This window comes from Schistocerca gregaria, chromosome 3 (assembly GCF_023897955.1).
Source record: "Schistocerca gregaria isolate iqSchGreg1 chromosome 3, iqSchGreg1.2, whole genome shotgun sequence".
In the NCBI taxonomy this organism is placed as follows: domain Eukaryota; kingdom Metazoa; phylum Arthropoda; class Insecta; order Orthoptera; family Acrididae; genus Schistocerca; species Schistocerca gregaria.
The window spans coordinates 291601590-291627745 of NC_064922.1; the positions used below are offsets into that span (position 1 = coordinate 291601590).

Consider the following 26156-nt stretch of genomic DNA (forward strand, 5'->3'; position numbering starts at 1 on the left):
ATTCAGTTGTCAGTTGGAAAAATATTTTTATTTTACAGTTTCAGCAAATTAAAAATCCTTAACTTTATAGGCTCCTGAAAATGGCAAATTAAGTAATAACAAAAGGAGGGCCAGCATTGGTCTTTGAGGGACAAATCTTTATTTTGAAATAAATGTGAAAGAAATAAAGTTTTCAACTTCAACTACTGATGCTGACTCTCATTTTGCTATTAACACTAGTGTGGTGGTCATGGTGCATGCAGCTCCTGATGGAGCCCCTTAAAAAAAATTATCAAAGCCAGTAAGGCAAAATAAAAATATATTTGAAGCTGTTGACCAAATTTTATTGTGAAATATGAAGTACAGCAGCTGAAAATTACATCCATGAATAAAATATTTATTTTTCTTTCTTTTCTTCGCAGCTTCTCCGCAGTTCACTCGTGAACAACAGAACTCAGGCAGTAGTATGTGACGATTTGGGCATGACAAGTTATGCCCTCTACTCTAATCCAAAGGCTGAATTGAAGACAAAGGACAGAGCTGATCTGCTGGAAGCATTCCTTGGTGCCCTTTATGTTGATAAGGTTTCTGTGTTTCCATCTTTTTAAATATTTGGTTCAGAGTGAATATGTGTATTAAGATGTGTGTGTGTGTGTGTGTGTGTGTGTGTGTGTGTGTGTCATAGATTAACATATTTGGATGAAGCAGAGAGTAAATAGCAAGATGATTTTACTGCCACCATTCACTAATTTTAATTAAGTCCAGTATTACTTGGTTGTACAAAATAACTGTATAACTAATGAAATTCATTTATATCATTTTAAAGTGAATGTGTGAAACAATGGGAAGCATTAGATAGAATAACAATATGGAAAGAACAGATTGCTACTCACTACATAGACGAGACATTGAGTCACAACTGTCACAGTGAAAAAGAATGTTAAATAGTCAGCTTTCAGACTAAGTGCTTCATCAGAAGTAGAAAAGACACACATCTTCACACAAACACAACTCACACTTATATATGGTCACTGTCTCCATGCACCCGGGAACGATAGTGGCCTTCTGGTAAAGGACTTAGCCCAAAAACTGATTATTTAGTTCTCTGTCCCCCACCCTGCCATTGTCCCCATCTGTGACTCAGTGACTGCTCACAACAGGCAAAAATTTAAAAGGCTAACATTCAAGAATCTTTTCTCGTCAAGAAATATGACCATTTCTGTCATGTTAGGTTTAGATGGTGTGTCACCTGATGAATGTACAGAGACCTGACAATGCTGGAAGAACATACACAGCCTTGTAATCAAAGAAACTTTTTCCTAACATATTGCTGAGAGATCATTTATAGGAAATGCTACATAATGAGGTCATGCAATAAGTTAAAGTAATGCAACATATCCAAGTAACTGATTACTTTCATACCACACCACACATTTACAGAGAAGTTTTCTTGAAAATATGTATTCATTAAGGGCTGTGGAAATTTGCAGCACTGCCAATGTCAGTTATGAGAGTTATTGATACCATCATGAGTGGAAGCGGAGTGATCAGTAAACAGTAGTAATGAGATTCCAATTAGCTAATGACAAAATTCCAGTCATCTGTCTTCCTCTTCCTCTTGAAGGTGTTAAGTCTATTGTAAATATTAAGGATGAAGGCTGTTCATGCATGAGATCTGCCACGTTCTTGAAGGTGAAATACCGATAAAGTGGAAATTCATGTGCTTTTCGAATTTGTATATTTTGCCAACTAAATAATGTCTTCTACTTCATTCACACCCTGTTCATTTATACATACAGCTAGGAAATATTGTCACACTGAAACCACAATCAGGTCTAAATCTGAAGGCAGGGTCATCCTGGACAGAGAGAGTAGATTAAATTAGATTCTGTTTTTGTGCCATAGACCCAAAAATGAGATGATTCTTGTGGGTATGGAACAAGTCAGAAAGTGTAATATAAAAATCATAAAACTTCACTACCCTGATCATCTGTCAGGAGATTGTCAAAATATGTGAATAGAATTTACATAATTAATACACTGGCAGAATGAAACATAGTTATGCACTTTTAATAAATTTGCCATACACGGAATACCTGTTCTTGACTATTGTGACCATGTGCTGTCCAAACTGAAATCTAACAGACATTTTTACTTAAGCTGACCTAACAGTCCTTGTTAAGATATTCATCTGTGGTGTAGAATGAGTTACCTATCAAAAAGTCTTTCAAACTCTGTTCAAAGTGGCTTTATTTGAAACTATGTTTTCAGTCACTAATACAGTTATTGAATATTTCAGACATGTGGTATTTATAAAAACAATGGATATTCCAGAAAATAAAAGCATGAGAAAACAACTATTTCAAGAACCGCCCACAAATGATAAATACTAAATAACAAATAATTGCTGGTGGTCGAATTTGAATTGGCAACACACAGTGCATCAAAGCACTGAAGCTGGCTACTGCATCACACTGCTCTCACCACAGTTTGTGGCATGACTCCTTCATCTCGAGAAACAGCAACCAGCTGTTTCAGAAATTCCTATTGGTGCCGAAACGAGCACTCTGGATCTAGAGCTTGTCAGTGATACTCTATACGGCAGCACTTGAGGACATTCACATTCTGGTCGTGTTGTTACATCCTCTTTACTGTGATGTGCATCAATAACAGCCCCTCTTGGTGAAGCTTCGTGATCATAAAGTGTGTCTCCAGTTTCCGTGAACCCTACATTGTCAATTTGTGCCTTTGGACTGTACTAGGTCTGCATACAGAGAACATGGATAATGTATCTGCACTTTTGTCTTCTTGATGAAGGGTCATAATCCTCAACAATGTATGAGGCATCCAACAAGCCATGAAGAATATGAACCCTCCAAAAGTGGCACTTTAGTAAATTTTCTGATAGTCTTTATTTCTGCACAGGTGTAAAAATCCAATCTGAGACTTATTGGTTCTATCTCACTGGACAGTGCTTCACATTGTAGTGCTTTTGTTCCTCATGGCCATCCATGCCACACTGCTGTCTTGCTTCTTCAGTCCTGCTAATGAGGCATTTCATGTAGTCATCCTGAGTATCAGTTAGTTCAAATGGGAACAGTGTATCCGTTGTTTCGGCCTAACAACTATGGAGCAGATAGACTAGGGTGAAGCTTGCAGTTTCTTGCTTCGCTTTCTTTTATGGAACGTCCTGACGGGGAGTATTGTATTCCAATCCCCTCTTCACCACTGGTGTACATCCAAAGCATATTTACCGGTGCCTTATTGAAGCCTTCTGTGGGGCCATTCATCTGTGGATGTCAGTTGCACAACGTGAAAGTACCTCTGCCACAAGTCTCAACTGGAAAACTTTTCTAAGATTGTAGATCATCACATGGGGTGCTTCTTACTTCAAAATGTAGGAACTTTGCAATTTCCGAAGCTTCGGCTATCACCACAGCTTGAGGGGCAACATAGCAGGTGAGGTAGTCAGTGCAGACTATTATCCATTAATTCCCATTTGTCGACTTTGGAAACTCCTGTAGAGGTTGATTCCAATCTGATGGTATGTCATAGCTGCAGATGGGATTGGTACCAGATGTCTCAGAGGTAACACTGGCACAAGTTTGTCACTGACAATCCTTACAGTGGCTCAAATAGTGTGTTAACAGATGAGTATAGACCTGGCCATTCATACCTGTGTCTGACTCTGTGTAGAATTTATTGTATTTCTACAACCTGACACAGATGTTATCAAACTGTATAAGTATGTTTGTATTGTTCACCAATTGGGGTGAAGAAGCATTTTAACCTCATCCTGTCCATTTAAATCCATCAGTGTTGCATCAGACCTGAAATGCGCTAATCATAGTACATTAGCAAAAGCGTTCCATTTTCAGTTCTGCGCCGTGATTTTAAGTAGCAGGGAATATTCATTTGTGCAATTGCAGTGCTCTGCATGGAGGATGATTGGTTTGTTAATTAGCTGTAGTTACAAAATGAGACTGTATAATCAGATGATTTGCTACAGAGGCAAAGACTGTGATGCAGGCTCTGTTTATCCCATCATCCGTCATCCATCCCCACAACTTGTCTAGAAATAAATCTTTAAACATGAATACCAAGATTTAGAAAATGGCAAGAAAACAATGGACGCATAGCTGAAACTTAATAACATATATCCTTAAAATCAGTCATAACAATCCCTAACAATCACAGATCAAAACTCATCCACAATCAGACATAATTCTGTCAATTACAAATTTATCAAGATGGCTGCCAACAATAATATATTCTGGCAGTTGCATCCAAAACTGCCACAAAAGCTAGTTCTTCCTCCTTCAGGTTTCTATGGTTTTCAGTGGTGCTGGATATTCCCTCTGTTCAGCAGTCATGTCAGTGTAATGATGACTGAGGTTTCATCTACACTGCTGCATTCCACCAGAGGATTCCATAAAAGGCAGTTGACATCTCTGTATGTGTGTGTCAGCTTTTGTATACCACTGTCACGCTGTACTCCTGATGGCAAGGTGCTCATCTTGCCCCTCCACTCTTTAGAGCTTTCAGGTTAGTCAGCCTGTGTAGAGAATGGTGATCCATCACAACAGTGAATAATTTGGCAAATAAATACAGCCTGAACGTGTTGATTGGCAGGACAACTGCAAACCACTCTTTCTGAATGCAGAGTAGTTCATTGCAGACTTTGAGAGTACTCTGGAAGCGTAAGCTATCAACTTTTCAGCACCTTCCTGAATCTGCACTAGAACTGCGCCTATTCCAAAACCAGTATCATAGTCTGTATGGATGACCATAGTTGATGATGTTGCATCTAGGGTCCCCACAGTGAAAATACCCTGGTGTAGTGTCCTCCATCCTCCAATTTTCTGACTGAGCAGAATCACTCAGTGGTTAGCACACTGGACTTGCATTCGGTAGGACAACAGTTCAAACTCCACTCTGGCCATCCTGATTTGAGTTTCCCATGATTTTCCTAATTCACTTGAGGCAAGTGATGGGATGATTACTTCAAACGGGCATGGCCACTTTCCTTCTCCCTCCTTCCTTAATCTGAGCTTGTGCTCCATCTCTAATGACCTCACTGTCGATGGGAAGTTAAATGCTAATCTCCACCTCCTCCAGTTGTCTGTTTTTCTGTGGGGCATTGTACTTGGTGAAAAGGAGTTGGTTGTACCTTCATTGACTGTCATTTGACATTTGCAACAGAAGTTTGAGTTGGCCAAGTCCAATCTTCATGGCACATTTGACTACTGGCACGTCTTCTTGGGCATACTGTATTACTTTCTGACATTAAGTGTTGACATTCATGGTTTTTATCTCTTATGTACTCAGTCCGACATTTCTGTCTGCCATTCACTGGTGTATCTCTTTCCTTACTGCCTGACATGTGAGAGAGTCAAGGTCATGGTGATCTTCCACAACATCCATAGGAATGACATTCAGCAGTTGGTCACACCTCTTTCATCCAACTCTTTTCTGTTGTATTTTCTCAATTAAGTGGCTCCACATGATGAACTCCTCTGTAGTGGTGACATCCTTTACCAGAAGATGTTGCTTCATGTTTTCTGCAACTCCTGTCATCAAGTATGAGATTTTGTTTGCTTCTGTTGTATTTGGCTTCATGATGTGTCATAGACCAAAACGTTCTGTATGTATGACTGTGTCATTTCCCTATTACATTGAGACCTGTTCTTTAATTGTTTGCAGCTGATTGTGGCCGAATGTTTTCTTCTGATGTGGTGTGAAATTTGTTCTAGCTATTGAGCTTCTCTTCACTGCTGTGCTGTCCAAGTAAAAGTAAAAATACTCATTTGCCAAACACCTCATGTCATCCCACTTGCTATTTGGCAACTCATTTGATTCCTTTCAGCCATTTCATTGGGTCCTGTCCAGTGTGCCCAACAAACAGTGTCATGTTGAAACCACAATTGAGTCCAAATCCAAAAACAGGGTCATCAATGAAGTACACTGAGCTTATGAATTGAAAGCACACTTATTTATACAGACATTGGATATTCCAGACTGCTTATATTTATACAGACATTGAATATTCCAGAATATACAAGCATTACAAACATAAGCTATTTCAAGAGTACTACAGAAATGACAAATACTAAATAACAAATAATTGCTTGTGGTTGGGTTTGAACTTGTACCTTCAGAATGCCAGAGAGCGACGCTAACGATTACACCACACTGCATGCACCACAGCCCATAGCAATATGACTGCTGACCAAAGCACCAGTCCCATGAAGTTTAGTGAAGACACAATACAAATAGCAGCAGTGTATCCCTAAAAAACCTGTAAACAGATACCATGTTGACATGTGCACAATTGCAGATACCTGCAGCATGCTGATGTTGTTGGTGCTGGTGGTGGTCATCGTTGTCTTTAGTCCGGAGATTGGTTTGATACAGCTCTCTGTGCTACTGTATTCTGTGCAAGCCTCACTATCTCCAAATAACTCAACTTACATCCGTTTGAACCTGCTTACAGTATTCATATCTTGGTCTCCCTCTACAATTTTTACCCCTCCCTCTCCATTTCACTCTCCCCCCCCCCCTCCCCCCCCCCTCTCTCTCTCTCTCTCTCTCTCTCTCTCTCTCTCTCTCTCTCTCTCTTCCCCCCCTTCCAGTATTAAGTTGGTTTTCTCTTGACATCTCAGAACATGTCCTATTAACCAAACCCATCTTTTAATAAAGTTGTGACACAGATTTCTTTTCTCTCCTGTTTTCTTCAGTACCTCCTCATTAGTTACATGATCTACCCATTTAATCTTCAGTAATCTTGTATAGCACTACATTTTAAAAACTTCTATTCTTTTCTTGTCAGATCTTTGTATATCACCCACATTTCACTTCCATACAAGACTAATTACTTCAGAAAAGACTTTCCAATGCTCAAATCTTTATTCGCTGTAAACAAATTTCTCTTCTTCAGAAACACTTTTCCTGCCAAGGAGACTCTACATTTTATATCTTCTCTGCTTTGGTCATCATCAGTTATTTTACTGCCTAAAGAACACAACTCATCTGTTACTTCTAGTGTCTCATTTCCTAATGTAATTCCCTTAGCTTCGCCAATTTAATTTGACTACATTCCATTATCATTCTTTTGAATCTGTTAATGTCCATCTTAGAGTCTCCTTTGAAGACACTGTTGATTCCATTCAACGGCTCTTCCAAATACTCTGCTGGCTCTGGCAGAATTACGATATCATTGGCAGCCTCAAACTTTATTTCTTCTCCCTGAACTTCAATTCATCTCCAGTTTTTTCTTTGGTTTGCTTTCCTGCTTGTTCATTGTACAGATTGAATAACATCAAGGACAGACTACAACCCTGTCATACTCCCTTCTCAACCACGGCTTCCCGTACAACAGTTGTCTGGTTCCTGTACAAGTTGTAAATAGTCTTTCACTCCCTGTATTTTACCCCTCATATATTAAGGATTTCAAAGAGTACGTTCCAGCTAATGTTGCCCAAGCTCTCTGTTAGTCTACAAATGATGTAAACATAGGTTTGCCTTTCCTTAACCTATTTTCTAAGACAAATCGTAGGGGTCAGTGTTACTCATGTGTTCCTCCATTTCTCTGGAATCCACACTGATCTTCACAGAGATCAGATTCTGCCAGTTTTTCCATTCTTCTGTTAAGAATTCTTGTTAGTGTTTTGCAACCATGACTTATTAAACTGATACTTTGGTAATGTAAATAAAATAGAAAGAAACTTCCACATGGGAAAAATATATTAAAAACAAAGATTCCAAGACTTACCAAGCGGGAAAGCACGAGTAGATAGGCACAATAAATAAAACACACAAACACACACACAGAATTTCTAGCTTTCGCAACCGACGGTTGCTTCTTCAGGAAAGAGGGAAGGAGAGGGAAAGACAAAAGGATGTGGGTTTTAAGGGAGAGGGTAAGGAGTCATTCCAATCCCGGGAGCGGAAAGACACAAGCATTGCTTGTGTCTGTGTATGTGCGGATGGATATGTGTGTGTGTGCGAGTGTACACCTGTCCTTTTTTCCCCCTAAGGGAAGTCTTTCCGCTCCCGGGATTGGAATGACTCCTTACCCTCTCCCTTAAAACCCACATCCTTTCGTCTTTCCCTCTCCTTCCCTCTTTCCTGAAGAAGCAACCGTCTGTTGCGAAAGCTAGAAATTCTGTGTTTGTGTGTTTTATTTATTGTGCCTATCTACCGGCTCTTTCCCGCTTGGTAAGTCTTGGAATTTTAATATATGATACTTTGGTAATATTCATACCTTTCAGCACTCGCTTTCTGTGGAATTTGAATTATTACATGTGATGTCTGAGGATATTTCACCTCTCTCATACATCTTGCACAACAGGTGGAAATTTTTGTCCTCGCTGCTCTCCCCAGAATATCCGTTGTTCTGATGGGATGTTGTCTACTCCCGAGGTCTTGTTTCAATTTAGGTCTTTCAGTTATTCTTGCAGCATCATGTCTCCCATCTCATCTTCATCTATATCCTCTTCACTTTCTATTATATTGCCTTCCAGTTCAGTTCCCTTGTATAGCCCTTTTACATAATCTGACAACCTATCAGCTTTCCCTTGTTTGCCTACTACTGGTTTACCATCAGAGATCTTGGTTTTCATACAGCTGCTTCATTTTTCTCCAAAGATCTCTTTAGTTTTCCTATAGGTGGTGTCTACCTTTTCCACAGTGATATGTGCTCCTATATCCTTACATTTATCTTCTAGCCATTCCCCTGCTTAACCATTCAGCACTTCTTGTCAGTCTCATTTTTTAGATATTTGTATTGCCATTTGCTTGCTTTGTTTGCTGTCTTTTTTTTTCTATTTTCTCCTTTCATCAGTTAAATACAACAACTCCTGTGATGTAGTAGTAGTAGTAGTAGTAGTAGTAATAGTAGCTTTATTCATCCTTAGATCTCTTTTTACAAGGATATAGGACATGTCAAAGTATTTACAAATTTATATCAATTTAAAATAAGCTAATTCTTATAGACATATATCTACAGACTTCTAGTTAGAAACAATCATTAGATTTACTCCTGGTATACAATACTTTCAATACTTTTTTTTTTTTTACAAATAACTTATTAAATAATGTAATGCCACAGTGTTCACTCATGTCTTACTATCAGTCACTGCAGACACTATACACACATGGTTTCTTAACACGTCACTCACTACACACACACACACACACACACACTCACTCACTCACTCACTCACTCACTCACTCTCTCTCTCTCTCTCTCTCTCTCTGGTGATCTCGGGACCATTTTCTGTACCACAACTTCCCATTTGCTATCCTGAAAAACTGAGGCAGCATCCCTCCGTAGTGAGATGTTGAGCTCAGAAAGAGGAAGAGGTGTTAGTATTGTTCTATGCATAGCTTGGGGTAAGTATTTCTAGAAAGGAAAAAAGAAGGAAAAAGACATAAAGTGAGGGTGTTACTTGGAATGTTGGATGTTTTATTATTATTATTATTATTATTATTATTATTATTATTATTACTATTTATTTGTACAACAATTTTTATCAAACTGCCACTCTCTCTTTTATCTAAGTAATCCTTCAGTGTATGTATTGGATAACAGGTACTTTTTAGCTACCTTTTTAAAGAAGTGTATTTTTGCAATTTCTTGAATCTCTTTTAGTAATTTATTGTACAGTTTTATTCCTTGGTAGAAAATGCTATTTTGAGTTTTATGTTTATTTTTTCTTGGCAAGTGTGAAGTTGAGTCTATTTGTTGTTGCATGGTCATGGACAGAGCTGTTTGTGCAGTAATTACCAATGTTATTTTTGATATGTACAACTGACTGGTAAATGTATCCACATGGAGCAGTTAAAATCCCCAGTGTTTTGAACAGATCTTTACAATGAGCTCAACTAGTATTTTTGGTTATTATTCTTATGGCTCTTTTTCTGGAGTTTGAAAATTGTGTTTATATTTTGTGCATTTGTTCCCCAAAAATGAATACTATAGCTAAGAATTGAGTGTACATATGAATAATATGTAACTAAAAGACACTGCATGTTACACACTGATGATAGGATTCTAAGGGCGTAACATACTGATGACATTCTGTTTGCAAGTACCTTCGTATGTTCACACCACTTCAACGGAGAATTAACATTCATTCCCAGAAATTTTTCATTTGTTATACAATCTATAAAGGTTCCATCTACATTTAATTTCACATTGTCATTTTTTCTCTTCATACTGAAATTCATGACATTAGTTTTCTTTATGTTCAATGTCACTTTATTGCTTGTTGACCAATCATAAACTACGTCGAGAGTTTCATTTGCTTTCTCGGCAAGGAGTTCTCTTGTTTTCTCAGTGACTATAATATTGCTGTCATCAGCGAAGAGAATTTTTTCACCATGGGTAACACTACTGGGAAAGCCATTGATGTGTATCACGAACAGTATTGGTCCTAATATGTTACCTTTCAGAACCCGTATATTAATGTATTTTGGTTCTGATGAGTGTTTTACTAATTAGGTATGATCGAAACCAGTTATTAACTACCCCTCTTATTCCTAATGCTTCTGATTTATTGAATAGAATCTTGTAGTCGACTGTATCAAATGCCTTAAAAAGATCCAAACATATGCCTGTGACACATTCATCTTTATCAATAGCATCAGGTACAACTATTGTGAATACTTTTGTCTACTATGGCTGATGCCGTATTTTTGCCACTTTGGAAACCAAGCTGTTATTCGCTTAAAATTTTGTATTTATTCAGGTAATTCATCAATCTGTCTTTCATAATTGCTTCTATTACTTTTGAGAATGGTGACAGCAGGGAATGGGCTGGCAATTTTCAGTGTCTTCTGTATTACCTTTCTTAACCAAAGTTACAACTCTTGCCTGTTTTAACTACTCCGGAAATGTCCCTGATGTGAAGGATTTGTTTATTATATTTGTTATGGAGTGTTGTATAATCTCTATGCATAGTTTCAGTACACACATTGGTACTTCATCAAAAGCATACTGACTTTTTATTTTTTAGTTTTTGAACAGTTTTATTGACTTCATTCTCTGTGGTTTGGAGTAACATCATTGTATTTAGTGCAAAATTGTTTATAGGTGTTATATTTGTTTGGGGGAATTTTTGCTGTAACTTCTCTGCAATACTAGAAAAATGCTCATTTACATATTTTGCTAAGTGTTGTGGATCATTTATTATCTTATCCTTCTCCCTTAGCAGTATGTTATTTATGCGTTTGTTTGCCTCTCCCCATTTCCTTTTTTATAACACCCCAGACTGCTTTGCTTTTATTCTCTGCATTATATGTTTTCTTTGCCATTAAATGACTTTTTTGCAGCAATCAGCACCTTCTTATAGACCTTTTTGTATCTGTGATAGAAATTTAAGAATTCTGGATCATTGCAAATCTTTTTCATGGAACTGAGGTGTTTAAGTGTTTGTGATGACTTCTTAATACCTGCTGTTATTTATCTGTTTTTGTGAGATGTTGATACAGACATGCATACTTTTGGAAAATGCCTTTTCAGACTTCAATTTAAACAATGTGGAGAATTTAGAGAATTTCATATTCACGTTGGTTTCCTTATATTCTTCTTGTTTTCCTAGTTCTTTTGAAAAATCTTTTATTTTGATTTCTGATGGATGCCATTTGTAGGCTTGTAGTTTAGGAAATGATTCAATGCCTTATTTTACTGTTGTTATTTGACAGTGATGGTCTGGTAGTCCTAGACCCTTTATAGCTACATCATATTTTTCCCTGTCCATATTTGTGGCCACATGGTCAATTACTGATGAAGTCATCATCGTAACTCTTGTTGCACTATTGACCAATAGGGACATGCCAAAACTTTGAAGGATATTTATGAAGGTGCCGATGGATTCATTTATGATATTAGTGTTGATGTTAATGTCCCCACACAGAATTATGTGACCTCTGTACTTGAGACTTTATCTAGAACTTCTGTTAACTTATTGAAAAAAGTGTCCACACTACCACTGGGAGATCTGTACACACACAAAATGATTAATTTCTTACTAATATCAAGTCCTGTTAATACAATAGCTGATATTTCAGTGTTTGTCTTTTGTTACTGTACTGAGGTCTTGTCTTGATTTGAACTGTGTTCATTTTCTGATATAAGTGTATGATCCTCCACCCCCTTGAAGTAGTTCGGCAGTAAGAGTTTGCCTTTTTGTACAATGATAATACTACATGTTGGATTTTTGTGTCTCTGCACTAGTGCTCAGTAATACAAACTACTCTGCAGTTCAGAGATTGGAGCTCAACTTCTAATAGCTATATTTTATTTTTTATTGATTGCATGTTTTGATGGAAGATTGTTAAGTATGTGAAATGCCCCATGTTACTCTTTCCAATGGTTTACTTTTCTTTGTGACTTCTAGTATATGTGATATTTGAGGTGTTAAAATCTTTCTTGTGAGTGATTGTTTCAGTATTTTATAAAGTGATGGAGATACTCTTTAGACAGGGAAACCTGCTGTCTGGATTTATCCTAAAAAAAGGCCTACTTTTCCTACCTATGACAACTGGTATTTGACCATGTGTGGCCCAAGATCAACCCCGTATACTTTCATGAATCAACTGTACCAGTCTTCCCTATCCAGTCCTGTTTAGGTGTAGGCCACGCCTAGTGAAACCCCATCTGTTGGTAGTCCAGACAGGCACCAGAGAAACCTGAGCAAAGGGGGCTGACCTCAGAACCATCACTAACCCCACATTGATTCACCTCACAGCTCCACCAGGGTGTGGTTGATTATGACAGGAACAGCTCAACAAAGTGTACGTTGGTGCCAAGAGTCAGGGAAGCTATCTTGTCCAGGTTACCACGTATGTTATATGCCCAATCCCTGTCCAAAATGTTTCCCGCTCCACCCACTATCACTACATGGTCCTCTTTTGTAAAGTCCATACATAAAGACCCTAGGTCCTCTATCACACGACTTAGCCCTGCATTTGGCTTGAAGATACTGGTGGCCTGGTACGCTGCCCCTAAACTTTCCTGTAACTGAGGACCTACACCTCGCCCATGGCTACTACCTAGCAGCAGCACTTTTAGCTGCAGCACTTTCTTCTTCCTAAGACTTATAGATGTTCAAGGATTTCTAGTAGGACTCATCTTTTTAACTTCTTGATTCTTTGCTCCTCTCGCTATTTCATCTTCTAAGCTGCCCATTCACTCTCCACTGTATTCCATTCCTCTGTTGAAGTTAATAATTGCCTGATGTGACCTCTTAGACTCTCAACAACCTATGGTTCTTTCCACTTATCCAGGTCTCATCTACTTAATTTCCTAATTTTTTGCAACAATCGATCTGAAACCTTCTGATGTCTCCAGGTATCTTCCATGTATACAACCTTCTTTTGTGAATCTTATACCACGTATTAGCAGTTATTAAATTATGTTCTGTGGAAAATTCTACAGGCCACTTCCTTTTTCATTCCTTTCTTCCAGTCCATATTCATCTGCTGTTTTCTTCTCTTCCTTTTCTTACTATCGAATTGCAGTTCCACATCACAATTAAGTTTTTGTCTGCCTTAACTATCTGAATAATTTATCTCATCATACATTTCTTCAATTCCTTCATCTGCAGAACTAGTTTGCATATAAACTTGTAGGACTGTTGTGTGCATTGACTTTGTGTCTATCTCAGATAAGATAATGTGTTCACTGTGCTGTTCATGGTAGTTACCCCATCTATTTGATTTTGTTTTTATAGCTCTGTACTCACCTGACCATAAGTCCTATTCCTCCTGCGACTGAACTTTGCCAATTCTCACTATATCTAACTTCACACTATCCATTTCGCTTTTTAAATTTTTATCCCACCAGCCTGATTAAGAGATTTAACATTCCACAGCCCACCCTGTAGAATGCCAGATTTGTTTCTCCTATTGATGACATCCTCCTAACTAGTTCCCACCCGGAGATCTGAATGGGGACTATTTTATCTGTGGAATATTTTACCAAAGAAGATGCCATCAGCATTTAACCATACACTACAACTGCATATCCTCAGGAAAAAATATGGCTATAGTTTCCTCTTGCTTTCAGCCCACCGGCACAGAAAGGCCATGTTAGTTAATGTAGCAAGGCCAGATCAGTCAGTCATCAAGACTTTTCCCACCAACTCAGTCATCCAGACAGTTGCTACTGCAGCTACTGAAAAGGCTGTTGCCCCTCCTCAGGAAATGCATGTTTCTCTGGCCTCTCAACAGATACCCTTTCTTCGTGGTTGCACTTACGATACGGTTATCTGTATCATTGAGTTGAGACATGCAGTTGACCCCATCACGGCAAGGTCCCTGGTTCTTGGGGGAAGGTGGGGCAACACCCTTTATATATTCATAGAATTTATCATTACGCAGTGGTGATGAACAGTCCTGTGTGGCCAAAAGAGTCTTCTAGTAGCATCCATATAAAAACTGAGGTGTGGCTAGCATTCACAACTTGTGTAGAATTCCAAACTTGCTGAGGACAATGTCCCATGAGAAGGTTCAACAGCTTTTCCAGATGTTTTCAGAAATCATACATTGGTGAACGTATTGTACTTTTGGACATAGTATGAGGCTCACATTTTCATAAGACTATAGAGCCCCAATCTTTTGGATAATATACTGAACATACTGTTGTCTAAGACTATGAATTCAATAATTGAAAGCTATTGTTAACAGAATGACAAGAAATAGTGTTAACGATAAATAGACCTAAGTTCTTTATGTTCATAAATGTAATTCTTATAAACAGCACCTACAACATTTAATATAAGTGAGGAAGTTGCAGATATTATTGTAATATTACTGTCTGCTAATTTTATTACATTAATTTGAGTAGGTGTAAGCAGAAATGAGATATAGAAATTTAGTGATAGTCAGTTGTTAATAAAATGTTCATAATTAGCTTATTCGAATTAAAGGAGACCACTCACTGAAAATCAGAAGCATGGTTGTGGTCAGGCTAGTATTGGGTGGACTGTGTGGAGGGGGACAAAGGTGAGAGGCAGGAGAATGGACTGAGATGGGTGGCTAGCAGCTTGGAGAGAGGAGGCCTATTTTCCAGCTACAGATTTGGGAGGATGGCGTGGCAAATATAGGGACTGTAACGATTGTAGCAGCCAGTGGAAAGCATCGTATACTGAAGGTGACATAAGTATGTGAAGTGGGAGGGTCTGGGAGGACAGTGGAAGAGGAAACTGTTGGTTGGATGGTGTGGGGATAGTGGGTTACCTGAGATTAAGGCCAGGATAACGACAGGAGCAGAGGATATGTCTTAAGGATAACTTCCATCTGCATAGTTGAAAGAACTCGATGGTGGAGGGAAGGATCCAGATGGCTTGGGTTGCGAAGCAGCCATTCAAATTGAGACTATTGAGCTCAGTTGCAACTTCGCTCTGAACAACAGTGTGTCAGTGGCCATTCATCCGGTTGGACAGCTAGTTGGTAGTCATACCAACACAAAAAGCTGTGCAGTGTTTGTAGCATAGTTGTATATGACATGGCTTCTTACACAAGTGACCCAGCTTCCAGTGGGGTAGGAGAAGCATGTGTCAGCACTGGAATAGAAGGTACTGGGTGGGTAGACTGGACAGGTCTTGAATCTTTGTGTGCCACAGGGTTATAATCCCTATGGCAAGAGTGTTGGGAGTGGGAATGGTAGAGTAATGGTCTAGAATGTTATGTATGTTGGGTGGGTGACAGAACACCACTATAAGAGAGGTGGAAAGGAACTTGGGTAGGATGTGTCTCATTTCAGGGCAAGATGAGAGAAAATCAAAGCCATGGCGAAGGTATGGTTCAGTTCTTCCAGTCCAGTGTGAGGAGGGGCACTTTTTCTTAGTTGAATCATGGAGTAGTGGGAGGATCGGGTGCATATAGGATATGGCATGGGAAATCTGTTTGTGGATTAGGTTTGGAGGGTACTGCCTGTCTGTGAAGACCTCTGTGAGGCCTTCAGCATATTGGGCAAGGAAGTTCTCGTCACAGTAGATAAGTCATCCAAGGGTAGCTACACTGTGTGACAGGGATTTTTTTAATGTGGAAGGTATGGCAATTGTAAAAATGCAGATGCTGTTGGTGGTTAGTGAGTTTAATGTGGACAGAGATATGGATGGAGCCATCAGAGAGTGGAAGTGGCAGGAAGGTGGCAGGTTAGTTAGAGGAGGACTTCGTGAAGAGGATGGGAGTAAAGGTGTTGAGGTTGTAAAGGTATGTGAATGGGTTGTTTTGATCCTGTGTCTAGATCATGAAAGTATCATCAGTGAACCCGAACCAGACTGAGGGTTGGGAGTTTTGGGAGGCTAGAAAGGTTTCCTCTAGATGGCCTATAAACAGGTTGGCATAGGAGAGTGCCATGTCCATTGCTGTGTCACGTCACCCAGTATCTCTCTGGACTGGAACAATTGAACAATATCTTTTATCAGTGCTTTGATTATCTCTCAGCTTCCACTGAAACGAGGGACATCCTAGCCAAAGATCCTTCCCTCCCCTCCTGAAGTGGTGCTGTGTCACTCATCCAACTGCACAACATCCTAATCCATCCCAACCTCAACCCCTTACCACAGGCATCATATCCCTGTGGCAGACCATGGTGCAGGACTTGTCTAATCCACCCATCCAGCATATCCTACTCCAATCCTGTCACACAGTATATCCTATCCAATCAGAGGCTGAGTCACCTGTGAAATCAGCCATATCATATCCAACTCTGCTGCAAACACTGCATAACTTTTTATGTTGGTATGACTACTCACCCGAAATCGATGAAACTGGTGTTACTTCTCGACGTAATCGCCCTGCAGACGTACACATTTTTCACAACACTGATGCCATGATTCCATGGCATCGGCGAAGGCTTCTTTAGGAGTCTGTTTTGACCACTGGAAAATCACTGAGGCAATAGCAGCACGGCTGGTGAATGTGCGGCCACGGAGAGTGTCTTTCATTGTTGTAAAAAGCCAAAAGTCACTAGGTGCCAGGTCAGGTGAGTAGGGAGCATGAGGAATCACTTCAAAGTTGTTATCACGAAGAAACTGTTGCGTAACATTAGCTCGATGTGCGGGTGCCTTGCCTTGGTGAAACAGCACACGCGCAGCCCTTCCCGGACGTTTTTGTTGCAGTGCAGGAAGGAATTTGTTCTTCAAAACATTTTCGTAGGATGCACCTGTTACCGTAGTGCCCTTTGGAACGTAATGGGTAAGGATTACGCCCTCGCTGTCGCAGAACATGGACACCATCATTTTTTCAGCACTGGCGGTTACTCGAAATTTTTTTGGTGGCGGTGAATCTGTGTGCTTCCATTGAGCTGACTGGCGCTTTGTTTCTGGATTGAAAAATGGCATCCACATCTCATCCATTGTCACAACCGACAAAAAGAAAGTCCCATTCATGCTGTCATTGCGCGTCAACATTGCTTGGCAACATGCCACATGGGCAGCCATGTGGTCATCCGTCAGCATTCGTGGCACCCACCTGGATGACACTTTTCGCATCTTCAGGTCGTTATGCAGGATTGTGTGCACAGAACCCACAGAAATGCCAACTCTGGATGCAATCTGTTCAACAGTCATTCGGCGATCCCCCAAAACAATTCTCTCCACTTTCTCGATCATGTCGTCAGACTGGCTTGTGCGAGCCCAAGGTTGTTTCGGTTTGTTGTCACACGATGTTCTGCCTTCATTAAACTGTCGCACCCATGAACGCGCTTTCGAAACATTCAAAACTCCATCACCACATGTCTCCTTCAACTTTAGATGAATTTCAATTGGTTTCACACCACGCAAATTCAGAAAACGAATGATTGCACACTGTTCAAGTAAGGAAAACGTCGCCATTTTAAGTATTTAAAACAGCCACTGGCGGTAAAATTCCATCTGCCGTACGATACTGCCATCTCTGGGATGTATTGACAATGAACGCGGCCTCATTTTAAAACAATGCGCATGTTTCTATCTCTTTCCAGTCTGGAGAAAAAAAATCAGAGGCCTTAGAACTTGAATGCACCTCATACTTGCCATTGACAAGGGTCAAAGCACAACATACATACCATGAAAAACATCATGAGTTATTTTGTGTCAGTCACATGCATAAAAATCTCCAGTCATTAAAAAAGTTTAAAAAAACAGTCCATCTGCCAACGATTAGTATTCAGAAAGAGATTAGGAATGCTATATGTTTAGCCACTGCACAATTACAAACTTTTGAACAGTAAGTATAATAACTAAAATAAAAGAGTTTTCATTACCAATATGTTGTTTAAAATAAAATATTTTTGAACTTTTCGGTCAACTTCATGCCAATGATCAACTTCACTGTAGCAATAAAAGTGTGTTACATATTGTATAATGTGTGTTCACAGGCACAGTTTCATAAAGATCATATTCACAAAATTTAACAAATATTCTTTGTTAGATCATAATGAGTATATTCAAAGATAACTGGAAAGCTCAAAATTACATTTGCAAAGTGACCAGCATGCACAGGAACTGGAATATTGTCTGTGATTAACATTCCTACTTTTCTTTCTCTGTGCCCCCTCCCCCCCCCCCCCCCCCCTCTCTTTTTCCTCCAACACCAGTTCATTTTCTCATCAAAATTAATGTTATTAAGTAAATCAAATGTTTAGTGTGTCACACAGCACTACACAACATATTATATCGACCATAGTTTCTGATCATCGTTTATTTCCTGTGTGTATTCAGTGACAATCAGATTCTCGTGCCTCATTTCTATGTATTTTGTTGTTTATTCTTATAGTGAACCTTTATCTTAGCTTGCTCGTAGATAGATCATTGATAATTTTCTTTGTTGTGCCATGTATATATTTTCACCTGGCATTTAATTTTTTTTCATGTTAATAGTTTATATGTCAGTAGGTAGTTACATCCCAAAGCTAATTTTTAATAAGATGATCATTTGAGCAATTTGTATCTTCACAGGGACTTCAGTACTGCCAAGTGTTTTGCCATGTGTGTTTCTTTCCTCGTCTGCAAGACTTCATTATGAACCAGGACTGGAATGATCCAAAGTCTAAGCTACAACAGTGTTGTCTCACCTTACGCACCATGGAGGGAGGGGAGCCTGATATTCCTCTTTACAAGTAATAATATTTTATTATTTTGCTTAGAAAAATTATTTTTGTGTACAACGAGTTTTAATGCTCTTTTTATTCTCATGATCTTTTGTTTCTCTACTGCTTTCATTTCATATGTGTCTACTGAACAACTTGATTATTCCATAAGAAATGGCACAGTGCTTCAGCTGAAATGGCCATTTTTAAAAAAGCTGTTTCCTTAGCTAATTTTGGCACATGTTGAAATCAGTTATTGAAAATAGCTGCACAGTAAGGGAAAATTTAGCTGTTTAGGAAGCTTTAGCTGAAGTGAAGAAAGGATGAGAAGTGAAGTCCATTAAAATTCATGAGTCAGAATATAAGACAGTGGTTAGCTATTATGGGTAGTAATATAACAGAAAATTTCTTTGGAGCTTGAAGAAATATCGTGTGAGGACATGACAGGCCATCACAGATAAAGAGGAAAATAAAAGTATCATAATGATAAGCATAGTGCAGTGTCTTTGATTAAAAAACCAAGAGTTATGGATTCAGTGTTCAAACCCAGCACTGCTTACATTCCAAATAAATGTCATCAGCTATGACAGCTAAAAATGTCTGCCAACAATCATCTCTAAAGAGGGTGGAGAAGTGAACAGAAGTTAGTGCACATTGTTGTCGAGGTGGGAAACTGTCCCTAAAGGCAGAAGAATTGACAGAAGGCAATGGAAACCAGTGCATTAAAGAGACATAATGTGTATTCACAGGAAATGTGGCCTTTAACTTAGAAAGTATTATGTTGATCCATTGGCAAAAGATTCCAGATTAGTACTATGTTAGAAGCCCTAAGTGAGGACTGATGAGGGGAAGTTTGAAAGCATCGTAAGGAAGTTATTTGGAGTTTTCTATATGCTGAATCTCTTTTACCACTAATCATTTCTGTGTGTTGAAAAGTGGAATGTCAGAAATCTGAAAATGGTAGGAAAAACAGAAAATCTGGAAACAGAAATGCAAAGGCTAAAGTTAAACGTATGATGAGTCAGAAAAGTGAAACAGAAAAAATATATCAAACGAGAAAGTGCTGGTAGATAGGCACAATAAAAAACCACACAAACACACACACAAAATTTCAAGCTTTCGCAACCAACGATTGCTTCGTCAGGAAAGAGGGAAGGAGAGGTAAAGATGAAAGGATGTGGGTTTTAAGGGAGAGGGTAAGGAGTCATTCCAATCCCAGGAGCGGAAAGACTTACCTTAGGGGGAAAAAAGGACAGTTATACACAGGCACACACACACACACACACACACACACACACACACACACACACACACACACACACACACATAAAGATACAAGCAGGCTGAAGGATAAGAGACTCATCAAGAACAATCAACACACAAAGAAGTGCAATACTGAAGTACTGAGTAGCGATTCTGTGTGTTCATAGTTCTTGGAGGCTGTGGACACTGCTATACTGACTGCCATAATAGTTCAGTTGAGAAGTAATGGACATCTCTAAAAAGGGTAAACACAGAAGCGGAGTCGACAGATATAAGCATGGGAATGATAACTGCGAAAAAACTGTTCAGGAAAAGAAAGGAGTACAGTAAGACAAGAAACTTACGAATAAAATCAATAGAAAGTGCAAGGAAGCTGAACTAAAATGGGTGCAAAAGAAATGTTCAGAAATCAGAAGGGAAATGATTGATAGTAAAAGAGATTCAGCATATAGAAAACTCCAAATAACTTCCAGAGAATTCAAAAGAAAAGCATCAAAATTAAGAATGCAAAAGGAATTCCGCTGTTACATTATATTCACAGAAGGCAATATCAGTTGATGAAAAGAGTGCTCTGAAGAAAAAAAGTAAAAGCAGATAAACATGAGAAATATCATATTATCAGCACCATAATTCATGCATCCAACTATCTAATGAAAGTAATATACAGTAGGTTCTAATCTGAGATGAATATACTGGACACAGGAGAGGAATTGTGGCGTGTTGCATCAAACTTCTCAGCAGAATGATGATCCCCTCCACTCACCAATGTGAAAATGGGATGGAGGTGAGTGACACATGAAGCCTGGCAAATAGGAAGAGAATGGACCGTAAAAGTTCTTTACTGGATTCCAAGAGGTAAGAAGAGACACAGCTGATGATCGAATGAAAGATGGTAGGTGATATTTGAAAACCTGCAGAATTAAAGCCGAACTGAATGGCTGTAGACAATAATGCATGGAAATACCTAGAGAACACCTTAATCGAGCACTGGATGTCAAGCAGCTCACTGTGGCAATGAGTATGATAAAAATGAGAGGATGCCAAATGAACAAATTGAAAGTCAAACTAGACATCTGAGCCAGGAACATATTGCTAAAGCATATTGATGAATGTTAGCAAAGGACACTTCTTTTACATCAGGCAGCTTTAGTTCCTGGTGCCTTATCTGTCAAAACTGTCATAGGTCTTGCAAATATCTACAATTCTCAGAATGCATTGATTTACCACATAGTGTTTGACTGGCTATCCATGTACTTTCATTCATTTCAGAAATGTCAATAATTATAGACAGTGTGTGTTTTCCCACACTATCCTGGCTTTTTGTCCCCAAAGGCTATGAGTAGCTCATAAAATTCTGTAATTCATTTATATTTTAATAATATTATGATATTTTAAAGAAATTTGCTGGTTTTGTTGTTTTATGCTGTCTTTATTTCATTGTGATAAGTTTGCCATAAACATCTGCATTATCTCACATGTATGACAATCATTACAAAACAATATCAGAAAAAAATTCTGTTGAAATGAATGTTCATTTATAACAGTTAGATTTGTTGTCTGCTCAATTTTGAGTGATAAGAGGAAGAAAAATGGATAAGCAACCTCTGGCACAGAATATACTTTCAGTATCATGGTTATGCTATGCCATTGTCAAGTACACTAAAGACCATTTTATTTTATTTGTAGTTAACATTTTCCATATCTGTGAGCAAGTAAATTAGTAACCTTTAAAGTTTTTGAGATTATCCAATGTTAAAAAGGATTACATTTAGAAACCAGTATACATCTAGAAGATTTTTGAGCCGATGGAAAAACCACACAAGTTGTGAAGATGATCTTGGACACAAGAGTGAAAGAAGTAAACCAGTTGAGATATGTAGGAGCACTAAATAAGGGGAAAACTTCAGACGAAAAAAAGAAGTTAATAAAAAATTTAAGAATAATCTCTAGTAGTCACTTTTCTTGTAAAAATAAAGAAAGATGAACTCAAGAAATTAGAGTTATGAGCTGTTAAAAGAACTGATGGCATTCAGTGTCATAATACTTTGTCTTCTACGAATGGGTTTGGCTACTGTGTTTGCACCTCACCTATCTGTAGATACTGCAATTGTAAAATTGCTCCAGTCATTGTAAAATATATCTATAACCAGCACGTGATGTGCTTGAAGGACCAACTCTATCCGAACACTGTTTTGGCTGATTTTTATTTCAAGAGGAATTTGCATTCACTTTTTCATTTGACATTATGGACACTTCTTTCAGTACTCTTCTCATCATACTACATTTCACACCATAGCTTGTACAGGTTGATCCTCTGCAATGTCCTATGCATGCCTTGTGGTGCACTGCCAATGTATTATTAAGCATGTTATTTCTTTCGAAATACTTTTCTTCTTTTGGAGACTCCTTTTGTTTTCAGTATTTGTGTTGTTTTGTTATTATTTGCCTAACATCTGGAGGTATTTGTGTCTGTCACTCATGGGATTATCTTTGTGTTTCTCTCACTTTCTTCATTATAGACTGTTCCTCTGGTTGTACATCAACATCCTCTGCATATATTATTGCAAACAGTTCTTTTCCTGGGGCACTGTTGTTTAATTCTGCTTTATTCAATGAGCTGGATGTATATTCAACTAGCAAGTCTTCACCAACTTTCTTCCTTGCGAAAAGACTGCCCCCCAAATGAATAGCTTAATAAATCTGGATACTGAAAGTAATGTAATATTTATCAGCTTCTCCATTATTTTCTCAAGTGCATTATTTAGTAATTCTCATCATTCATATTCTACATCTTTCTTTAAAAGTTTATGGTCTGATTTTGTAATTTCACGATAAATTTTTGGTAATAACAAACCAAACTAAGGAAACCCGTACATTTCCTGATCATCTTTGGATGTAAGAATATTTAGCCCTTCCCGTGTCTAGTGATATTGCTTTGTCTGTAATATAAAGAGCCAGAGAGATTACATCCTACCATAACAACTCACACCTCCCTAATTGCAGCATTTAGTTTCATGCAACCTGTTCAAAATTTTCCAGAACATCTCATTTCACTCCTACTGATTGCGAACAGAGTACCATACCCTGTATAGATAGAAAAGCACTTTGATCATTGCAGACCTGCAAAGACTGTTAATGAGCCCTGGAAGCAAAGGGGTTCACTTCAGTTCCATAGTACATTAGTCTGTACTCAAAGTGTTGGTGGTTCAATCTCAATGCCATTTCGCCTTGCTTTCTTGACTGTCAATATTTGACGGTACATGCTTATAAGATGAAGCATAGGTAAATACTCTGCTCTAATTGGTCCAGGATTTCAGGGATGTGCTTCTGTTTTGTCCTGTTAATCATGCTTCAGCACCTGTTATATTTACTTCTGTAAGCTTGCACTTTGAGCATTCAAAATATGGTAAATTTTGATAATTACTATCTTTGCTCCATTCCCTGGTGCTATTGGATACTACGCTCCACTACAGATGCATATGATGATTTTTCCCTTGGAAAATGGAATATGTCTGTATTTTGTACAGATCTGCAGTACTGAGTTTGTACTGTACTAAAACATTTCCCACCGAGTGATGGTACTTTCTTAGCACTCTTAACTTCATGTACTTTCATTACTATCTCTCTCTCTCTCTCTCTCTCTCTCTCTCTCTCTCTCTCTCTCTCTCTCTTATATATATATTAAAAACAAAGATTCCAAGACTTACCAAGCGGGAAAGCGCCGGCAGACAGGCACATGAACAAAACACACAAACACACACACAGAATTGCTAGCTTTCGCAACCGATGGTTGCTTCTTCAGGAAGGAGAGGGAAAGACGAAAGGATGTAGGTTTTAAGGGAGAGGGTAAGGAGTCATTCCAATCCCGGGAGCGGAAAGACTTCCCTTAGGGGAAAAAAAGGACAGATGTACACTCGCGCACACACACACACACACATCCATCCGCACATACACATGTATGTATATATATATATATATATATATATATATATATTTTGTGTGTTATTTTATTGTGGAAAGACTTACCTTAGGGGGAAAAAAGGATAGGTGTTGCATTTCGAAATCTTTTCTATCATCTTACTTTCTCTTTTTGTTTGTACAAGTAGTTTCACTTTGTATTCATCTTCCCTTTTTCCGTAATCTACCGTACATTTTATACTGCCTAATTATACTCAATAATACATAATTTACTTCCAAACCATAACCTAAAAACTTTAACGCTTTCAACATTACCGTTGCTATAAAATCCACTGTTCCAAGTTTACAAACATTTCGTGTAAACTCGTGAATACTATTTCACAGCTTCAGTTCCTTTCACCCATTAAACAACCATCTCAGCTATTTCCAACAACTTTCGTTCTATTTCCATTCCCGTTTTTCCCACATAACCGATCATGTTTTAGCAGCTTCCCACAGGTTTAAACGTTATTATTTCTTCGTCAAACAATTGTTAGCCTCATTTTCATAACCTGGCAGTACATGACCAGTCCTTTGAATACATTTACACGCATTTTTTTCGAAATTTTCCTGAATTTACCCACCCTTTGACGTGTTTTGAACACAGCACATTGTTGTTCACCAACCTAAGTTCAGCACAGGATCAACATAGCTCATCTCAAACCAACACTTTTTCGACTTTTTTCACACCTTTATCTCTCCCTATATATATATATATATATCTATTTATTTTCACTTTAACCTCATGTTACCCTTTCCACCTTCTAATACCATGTCAACCTCACAACATCCCTACAACGACCCCATTAAATTTTATTTACATTCCCTCTGCAAACATGCCTTCACCCTAGCCAGATTACGCTCCCATATTTTATTTACTCAGGCTTGTCTGACATTTGGCATTACCCCCAAAGGCCTCACACTTAAAGTTTCCATCTCTGACTGCAATCCTTCTTTCCATCAGTCCTTATACCAGTTCCAAACTGCACAATCCATGGCCCTCACCCACCTAATCCTTCACCTATACATCGACTCTGCCAATGAACACACCCGTCAACTCCTATCCCAAATTAAAGTCCTCAATCTTTCCTCTCCCACATCCACACCGGCTGTTCAGAGCATCCTCCTACAGGCCAACCGCAAATTAGAACAGCATGCCACCCTCTACCTCAAAAAACTATCCAATCTCCTGGTTTCCCACCTCCGGAAAGGCAACTTACTCACCCTCCACAACTTTTCCAACAAACCTCAACCTCCTCTCATTGCACACAGACCCAGTCTCTCCCATCTACTCAATCTCCCACTTCCAGCTCCACTCCTCTCAACACCTCAAAATTCTAGTCAACACAATCTGGAACCACAACACCCCAATTCAGTAGTTAACCTTTCCTCCAAACCTCTCTCCCAATCCGAAACCTCTGTCCTATCCAAAGGCCTGACCTTCAGCTCCACTCCCAGATTCAACCAAACTGCCCTTGTCAAAGATTTACTGTCCTACACTCGTAGTCTATTCTGGAAATATCACTTTGCCACGAAGAAAAATAATCCTGATCCCACTCCTAATGATCCAACTCCCCAAGACACTATCCAAATTGAACCCTGCCTGGAACAGGTCCGTCCTCCATCACAGTGGGACCCACCTCCTCTTCCTCAAAATCACCCTCTCCAAACCTTCCAGGAATTTCTCACTTCCAGCCTTGCCTCTCAGTCTTTCTTAAAAAACCTTAATCCTACTCCCAACATCACCACAGTCGAAGCCCAGGCTATCCGTGATCTGAAAGCTGACCGATCCATCATCATTCTTCCGGCTGACAAGGGTTCCACGATCGTGGTGCTTGATCATCGGGAGTATGTGGCTGAGGGACTGCATCAGCTT

The 26156-nt window shown here is 38.8% G+C and overlaps 1 protein-coding gene across 6 annotated transcripts in view; it reads left to right on the plus strand.

Moving 5' to 3' along the window:
• The window catches only part of LOC126354294 (ribonuclease 3), a 244217-nt gene that overhangs the window by 137498 nt on the left and 80563 nt on the right, over positions 1-26156 (plus strand). For all 6 annotated transcript variants that reach the window (XM_050003841.1, XM_050003843.1, XM_050003842.1 and 3 more), the window contains 2 exons: positions 402-563; positions 18930-19090. In XM_050003841.1, the coding sequence (XP_049859798.1) occupies positions 402-563; positions 18930-19090 (323 nt within the window). The remainder of the gene's footprint in view (positions 1-401; positions 564-18929; positions 19091-26156) is intronic.